The sequence below is a fragment of the Cryptomeria japonica genome, chromosome 7, assembly GCF_030272615.1.
Source record: "Cryptomeria japonica chromosome 7, Sugi_1.0, whole genome shotgun sequence".
In the NCBI taxonomy this organism is placed as follows: Eukaryota; Viridiplantae; Streptophyta; class Pinopsida; order Cupressales; family Cupressaceae; genus Cryptomeria; species Cryptomeria japonica.
In genome coordinates this window covers 273,967,856-273,976,607 of record NC_081411.1, presented here as the reverse complement: position 1 = coordinate 273,976,607, position 8,752 = coordinate 273,967,856, and the positions used below count along the sequence as shown (strand labels likewise).

General features: G+C 31.9%; 1 protein-coding gene across 2 annotated transcripts; it reads right to left on the bottom strand.

Moving 5' to 3' along the window:
- Positions 1-1,482: 1,482 nt before the first annotated feature.
- LOC131031078 (protein NRT1/ PTR FAMILY 5.3-like) lies at positions 1,483-4,679 on the bottom strand. Of its 2 annotated transcripts, XM_057962107.2 has the most exons (5): positions 4,600-4,679; positions 4,359-4,501; positions 3,986-4,203; positions 2,475-3,034; positions 1,483-2,390 (listed from the first exon to the last, which is right to left on the bottom strand). In XM_057962107.2, exons 2-5 carry the CDS (start codon positions 4,489-4,491, stop codon positions 1,505-1,507), a joined length of 1,797 nt encoding a protein of 598 aa, XP_057818090.2. In that variant the 5' UTR covers positions 4,492-4,501; positions 4,600-4,679; the 3' UTR covers positions 1,483-1,504. The 2 variants fall into 2 exon arrangements, with proteins under 2 accessions (XP_057818090.2, XP_057818089.2); XM_057962106.2 differs by lacking the exon at positions 4,600-4,679 and having other exon boundaries at positions 4,359-4,552.
- Between the last annotated feature and the right edge of the window lie 4,073 nt (positions 4,680-8,752).

Below are 8,752 nucleotides of genomic sequence, written 5' to 3'. Positions count from 1 at the left end.
ATGACTATTTAGTCATCTAGGAAAAAAAATTGGTCATGTGATGGACCCGTTAGTCATGTACTCAATGCATTTCCTTTTAAAATTCAAACGCATTTTTTGACAAAATGGTTCTTTTTTTAATTTTTCTATCCTAATTTGATTAAGTAGATGTTTTAGAAAATTTGATGTTATGTGCTACTAGTGTTCAAAGGTATTCATTAGTATTCATTTTAGATCATCCAAAATCATGTTATTTCACACTTGCAAAGCATTTTAAAGGAATAATAAATAGAAAACCACTTGTATTTGATACAATAAAAGAAGTGACAAATATGAAAAATTTATTCTAGGGTCCTTGTGTGTTGTCTTTTATCCTTTATACTTATTTGTAGGGGTTATTCTAGGTGAACATGTTTCCATGCAACATAAGGACAATGTTTCCAAGATATTTCTAAATATCACTATTCTTCATATATCATAGAGGTACAATGATGTATAAGGATATCAATCAAAATAGAAGTAAAATTATACAAACTATCAAATTATATTTATAAGCATATTGTACTATATTGTTATAATTGTAGATCTAACCCATATCCACACTCTCACTCCACGATAACATAGACCAAAAATTCAAATTCTAAGATAAGTTACAAAGTTTCATTCATTCTTGATTCAAGACATCATGGAATCTAAAATTATGATATAAATTATTTGTTCCTACAATTAAATATATTTTCTCATTATTTCTATTAACTCTTAACATTTATTGTATTTTATAATACATTAACCTACGAACTTGTTAAAAATATGAATCAGAGAGAAACTAGCAAAGAAGCTTGAAGAAACTCAGACTCAATGTAATTAGTTTATATGCAAATACAACATAAGATAAGATAAGATAAGGTTGCCTTGATCAACATAGGAGATAAGGTTGAGCTTCTGGAGGTGGGTCTACTGGATCTATTGCTGGTTGTTCTGTGATAGGCAATAATTAAAGTAGCATTCCAACTAATTATCTTAAATTAATCTTAATAACTGTATAGTGATATGTAAGGATTTCATTGGATTCATCGTCGGACTTTATTTTCCTTTACAATTTCCTATCACTCCGTGTGACAAATCTCACGGATAATAAAGGACTGTTGGATTTTGAACTTTTCTTCGTAAATAGTTGGTGATGACAAGGGAAGATAGGGAGAGCACAAAGGAAAATGAAGTATATGTAGAAAATAATATTTTTCTCCATTATCTCACCTTCCATACCTATTAAAGTTAGGTCACACACCAAGCAAAGTCTTAATCCTTCTTTATCATAGACTATTTGTTGACTGTGTTTATTGTCACTGAAAACATAATGATATGTGTATAAATTAGCTATTCACCTTTTTCGACATTAGTAATCTACATTACAGGTAAATTACAATTGAGATTCTGTCTAGCAATCAGTCATCGTGATGGTATTTCTCAACTGCTATGTAGCTGGCAAAAGTAAACAAATCATAAAACAAAGGAGATTTTGGATTTATGCTATATTTGTTTCCATGCTTACATCAATACCACGCTGCCTATTTAAACCTAAAATTTCTACTGCTTTCTCCGAATCTTCCCCAAAAGCCTGAACTATTTCTCTCTTGTACCCGTACACATAAGAAACAAACAAGAAGAAAGCCACGTTGGAAACCAGTAGAACGGCCAAGAACCCATAATAGTAATCCAGATGTGATGCATTTGTATTACTGACAATCCATCCAGTAATGTTACTCACTGCTGTAATAAAAAAACTACTAGCAAAGGCACCCACACCATTAGAGCTTGTGTATAATGAAGTCCCTAGACTCTGCATGCTCTCTGGAGCTTGATCATAAAAGAAGTCTATTTTGCCTATTTCAAACAAAGCATCAGCTATGCCCAGCAGAATAAATTGTGGAAGTAGAGTAAAAACACTTCTGGGTAGAATTGCTTTCTTGTTATTTTCAAGCCCATGGTCTTTAACTACTTCTAGTCTTTTGATTTCTATAACCATTGCAGCCACCATGGCAACAATCTGGATGACCATACCCACTCCCATCCTCTGTAGTGCAGTTATGCCCTTAGGGTTTCCTGTAAATCTTCTCAAAATGGGTACGAGGAGCCTGTCATAGATTAGGGTTGTTATAAGCATGGAGAGAGTTAGGAAGGCTGTGACACTGGCTGCTGGGATTTGGAAGGAGGAGCCCATATGCCTGTTGAGAGTCTCTGACTGTTTCACAAACAGAGTGCCAGCTTGTGTTATTAGCATGCTTGGAATGATTGTGGCCAACCAAACTGGAAGCATTCCTATCATGAGTTTTGTTTCCTCCACTTCAGTTACAGTTGAAATCTGTGAGGAAGTCTTTTTATCATTTATAATTGCTGCTTTGTCAAGAAATCTGGATGTCAAGAATAATTATAAGTGATCTTGATAACGAGAAAATTAAATAATGTTAGATAGCAATAGGCATATTTATATTTACCTCAAAATTGAAGTATGAGCAATTGGGTATCTCCCTTTAGAGATATATTCTTTAGAGTCCACCTCATAAAGAGTAGTAGGATCTGAAGGAGCTTTCACTTTCCAGTTCCTGGCCACCCCAACAAACACATTAGCCATTCTCTTTAGAGGGCTGCCAGTTACTATTTTATGCCTGTATAGAGGAGTTCCTATCAGAAAGGCCATGCCTGAGATGATGAGTGCTGCTGTGATGATTCCATAGCTTACACCAAAACTCACATTGTCTTCTATGTAAATCAGAAATATTTTACCAAACAGAGTCCCCAAGAAAATGGTAAACATCCACCAGTTGAAGAAGTGGTTTTTTTGGGACTTTTCTTTTGGATCAAATTCATCAAACTGATCTGCACCAAAAGTAGATATGTTTGGTTTTATTCCACCAGCGCCCACTGCTACTAGATATAAGGCTAGGTAAAATATCCCAATCTGAAAATTAGATGCTTTTTGACATCCTTCATCTGATGGGCAAGGAGGTGGTCTCAAAGATGTCAATGACACAGCTAGTGTTAGAAGCCCCATTGCCTGCAATAAAAGAAGAAAAAATAACATTAGGAAATATAGTAATCAAATCATTTCACACTGTCACTACCTTTCAAAAAGGGAAAAAGTTGTAAGAAATTTCAGGCTTTTACAATTTTTTTATTATAGAATAGAGAGATTTTTCATATAATCTTCAAGAATGATTCTCTTTGTTATGATAAAATACTTAATTTCAAATCGAAGTTGTACTTTCCTTATCATATACTGAACTCCATTATAAATCTTCAAGATAAACTTAACACATCATTATAATGGACCATGTGACTCATTCTAGTAATAAATTAGAAATTACAATAGCAATGCCATTTTCTTAATAGAAGAGCTTATTAATCATTTGAGGTAATAGCATTTTCAAATTAAAAATCATATGTTACAATGTACAGTCAATAATTACCCATTTTTAAGTCACCTAAAAAAGATCAGTTGATTAAACCTAGTTCACCTAATTTTTCAATTTAAAAAATATACAACCAAATGTAACTATACTAAAAAAGCATTTTATAGTTTCTTTTGATCTTGGTAGATGTTGTCCAATTTATCTTGTCTCTTTCAAACAAAAGATTGCAAACAAAGACAAACTTATGACAAGTTGACCTAAAAAACCAGATGATACCTTTGACAAAAGGTGCAAATATCCATGTTACCTATTCATTTTACACAGAGATAAAATACACAGTATCAAATTGAAATTTTAGATATAAAAGATATGGTAAAGATTTATCACTAATGAGAAAAGGAAAAAGCTAGGAAGCAAAAATACCCAAATTTAAAATCTAAAGAAAATTTATATAGAATGGAAAAGCTTTACTAATGCTAAGAGAATTCAATGGTTTCAATGGTTATATATATAAATATATATAAATAATATGATTATAGTAGACTTTTACCCATAAATGAGGGGATAGAGCAATACCAACTTGGGAAAAAGGTTACCAGTATATAGATAGAGGAAAAGGCCAGGAAGGTCCAGTAGCGGCCCCAATGAGAATCTGCAATATATGCTGTCAGGATGGGCATACTCCACATGGTACCAGTCCAAATAGTCACATTCCTTGAGGCAGAGACAGTCCCTTCATGCAGCTTGTTTGTGAGATATATAACTAGATTAGCCCATATCCCACCAAAAGCCAGCCTCTCACAAAACTCATACCCTGCTCAGTCCCAAATGACCAAATTCAAGACACCAACAAATACCATAAGAATATGTTTCTCATAACCATTTTAATCCAAACAAGGAGCAGATTCAAGAGACCAACAAATACTATATGAATAAAGCAAGAGAAATAATAGATTGATTAATGCATACCCACTATAAAAGAACAGGCTTTTAATCCTCCAGTCTGTGCTCTTAAAACAGGCCTTCCTTTCAGATCGACAGATCCATCTAATGCTATGTTTTCTTTTTCTGGTTCAACTGTCCTCCTCCCATTGCTAACCATTTCTTTTAGTCTACTCTGAACCCAAACAGATATGCTCCTCAGTGATACAATAGATGATAAACACAAACACACACATATATATATAGATAAAATAGATGATGAGCATACATGTATTAAAGGATTGTGATAACTGTTTCAATCCATGGGCAGGTGGCACGCAGGTTTTATGACTGCATACTCCTGTGGACTTCAAAGTCTTCCAGAGAGAAACAAAAAATCCACGCTGTGGTAAAGATCATCTACATTTTATCGCCACCTTTGGGAAAGAAAAGGACGACATTAGCATTCACCATCAACGCAAAACACCAAAAAGTCCTACACAGCTGTTAACAATTTTAACAATATCTTGGTCCAATATTTTGGTTCTGTAAATGTCTTTACGCGTAGAACATATATTTCAAGAGGTGGTAGCTTGCACGAAATGCTGAAATTTTTTAACAATATATGAACTCACAGAACTCCTTTTTACTATTTTTAATCATATAAGGGATTAGTGGTCAAAGGTTGGTAATCAAATTAGATAACTATTTTTGACTTTTTCGTATAAATGAGATTTTAAATTTTATGGATTATTTAAACAATGTCCGAATCATGGAAGAACAACATTATCATTTATCATCAATAAGAATAGTAAAGTCTTACATAAATGTTGTCAATTTTAACAATGTTTTGGTCAAATTTTTTGGTTTTGTAAATATTTTTTCCTGTTGAATATAGATCTTAAAAATCTAGAATAGGTGGTAAAATTTACTGAACTCATTTTACCAAATTTAAATATTAAAGAGATTAGTAGTCAAAGATTGGCAATCAAATTAGATAGTTATTTTGGACTATTTTAATATGAATGAGATTATAAAATTATATAGATTTTTTAATGATTAAATATTTTCTTGTTTAATTATAAGTTTCATTTAAGAGTCTATTCAAATCTATCTTTTGTCCACTACTTTTTATCTAGAATTGTACAAAAAAAAACTTTAGACATGATCATTGATAGAAAAGAGAGAATATAGGGGGGCACACAAAGACAAATGTAATTTGACATCTTTGTTTTATATAACTATGTGTTCATATATTTTAATAAGTAATTATATTATTATAATTAATTAATTTGGTATATCATTCGTTATATTAGTTAGTGTAGAAAATGATATCTTATGCTCAATGTTTCAATCATTTATGTGTGTGAGAGAAATGTAACTTTACATCCTTGTTCTACACCATTGCATGTATATGTTTTCATACCTAGTTTTATTATTATAATTGACTTATGTCGTATACTAAATGATATACTTTACTTCCTTGTTTTACATTATTACATGCATGTATTTTCATACATAGTTTTATTATTATAACTGACTTTTGTCGTATACTAAATGATATTTCAACTAGTTTAAAATGCCAGCACATGCTCAATTATTTCATCATTTATGTGAGAGAGAAAGATATAATTATACATCACTATCTATGTGCTTTTCTATATAGCGCAGGCATGCAAGGACGACATTATCATTCACAATCAATGCAAAAGACCCAAAAGTCCTACATAACTATTATCAATTTTAACAATGCATTGGAAAAAAAATTAGTTTCATAAATGCCTTTCTGTGTTGAACATAGATCTTCAAGATTTAGAACACATGACAGCTTGCATGAAATGTTAAATGTTTTAACAATATGAACTCGCATATTTTACTTTTACTATTTATAAACATTAAAGCATTTAGTGGTCAAAGATTTGGTTACCAAAAATAGATAATTATCTTTGACATTTCGGTATGATGGGATGTAAAGTTTTATTAGTTATTTAATCATTAAATATTTTTTTTTAATTATAATTTTCATTTAAAAGTGTATGCCAGAAATGTCGGATCATCTTGCAATGGGAGAAAACACCTCAAACACACACATGAAACATTGCATTAGAGTTAGTAATCACAAAAATATGTTAGTGAACCAAAAAATCTCAAAATCGTTTCATGCTCCTCTATCCCTAAATGTCCTTAAGATTCAAGGTGGCCCTCACTTGGAAGAGCACTTGATCTCCTCGATGCCAACCTAGAGAACAAGATTTAAATGATGATTCTAGGATCAAAAATGAATGCAACTAAGATCCTAGTGAATTGCTAAGATGATGATATGAATAAAAGCCAAGGATGCAAGGTGAAAAGATTGTGATGATAAAGATGGTGGACATGATATGAGGTTAAGTTAATTCCAAATTGAAGATTATGATGAGCTAATTAATCTAGATGAATATGAAAAAGCATGTAATTCATATGATCTAAAACATAATGCAATTAAGCTAATTGCTATGATGCCAATGATAGAAGGCTTGGATGGTTGGAGGTGACCAATGAGATCCTTTGATAACCTGCAAAAGACTATAATTTTTATGCACAAGATTGGGATTTTTGAATTGAAGAAATGAGTTCTATTTATAGGCAAAATGGAGAAATCGATGGTTGAGATTGAGTAATCTCAACAAGGGCTAGGATTGAAAGTTATCAATCCATGGGAGAGATTCAATCCAATCCCAAGTTGACAAATGCCACCTTAAGAGGGCTTGAGAGGATGCTAAACAAGCATTAGATGCTAAGTGAGCAATTAGGGATAACCTCAAGGAGTGACGTCATTGGATAATGTCATTAACCAGGGAGGCATGCTATTACCCAAGAGGTAAACTCTTGTACAAATGGGAAAATGGTTAAAGGGACAACCATCATGGCTAAGGGGTGTCTTCTTGTAAGAGACATTAAATGCCTTTTGAAGACTTTGGAGGCTAACTTGCTCAAAGAGTAAAACCACTAGTGGTTTATTTAAGAACCTTACATGTTTGGAAGACTCAACAAGTTAACTTGTTGAAATAGATAAAATCTTAATTGCATTTTGAAGACTTTCTTCAAAATTTGGAGAAGTGACTCCCCCAAATTTAGGGAAAGGACATGATTAGGAGATTAGACATGATTATGATGGGATTAGGAGGTTTCTAGAAGGATGACTATGAGGATAATGAAAAATGTAGGATTTTGCAAGTGGGCAGGAGTATTCACAAATAAATAATAATTTATTTATTTGCAAAGGGGATTTTCAATTAAATGTGAATTTAATTAAAAGGAGAAAAGGGGATTTTAATCAAATGGCTAAGGGTACTTAATCAAATCTTAGTTTAATTAATAGGTTGAGCTAGAAGAAGAAGATTTAATCAAATCTTTAATTTGATTAAAAGGTCAATTAGAAGAATAGGAATATTAATAAAATCTTAATTTAATTAATTGGAAGAATTAGGGATAATTAAATGAATAAAATTCACTTAATTCATTGTGCAACTTTTAGGTATCTACATTTTTCCCCTCTTTGAGTCAAAGTGTGACCACATGTTGATACAAAGAAAAACGCTCAATTTGTCATCAATTTTTTTTTATATGATGTTGTCAAATTTGTCGATATGATGCCCTGGATATGAAAAATTGATTTGATATAAAAAGTCGATATGAAATTGATATGGAATTGATGTCGATGAGACTGATATGAAATTGATATGGAGATTCGATATGATAATGCCCCCTCGAGAGATCATTCGTGCACTAAAGGCATGATTGATCTCTCGAAAGAAGAAGAATGTTATTTGAAACATAGAAGAGTAGATAGTTGATGACATACATGGGTTTGATAAGATTGATCAGATTGATAAGAATGAGATCAAGTTTGGTTTCAAGAATGATATATCTTCTATAAGACCTGATCAAAATGTCTAGTTTCAGGAAAGATACATCTTGTATAAGACATGATAGAATGGATCGGATGAAATGGATTGATAAAATTTATAATATTGAGATCGAGTCTAGTTTCAGGAATGACACCTTCTATTTAAGACAAAGATGATCAAAACATCTGGTTTCAGGAACAATATGCCCTGTATAAGACTTGATCAAAACATTTGGTTTCAGGAAAGATACATCCTGTATAAGACATGATAGATGAGAGTTGGATGAATGATGAAGATATGAAAGTGAAGAAAGATTTCATGATGATGCAATAGATATGCATGTGATGGATGCAATGATGAATGTGACTAGATGATGATGATAATGATATGCAACTAAATACAAATTTTAATATGATAATGATGATGAAATGATACTAATGCAAGATTAAAATGATATGCAACCTAATGCAAGATTAAGATGATAATGATACTAATGCAAGATTAAAATGATATGAAACCTAATGCGACATTAAGATGATAATGATAATGAAA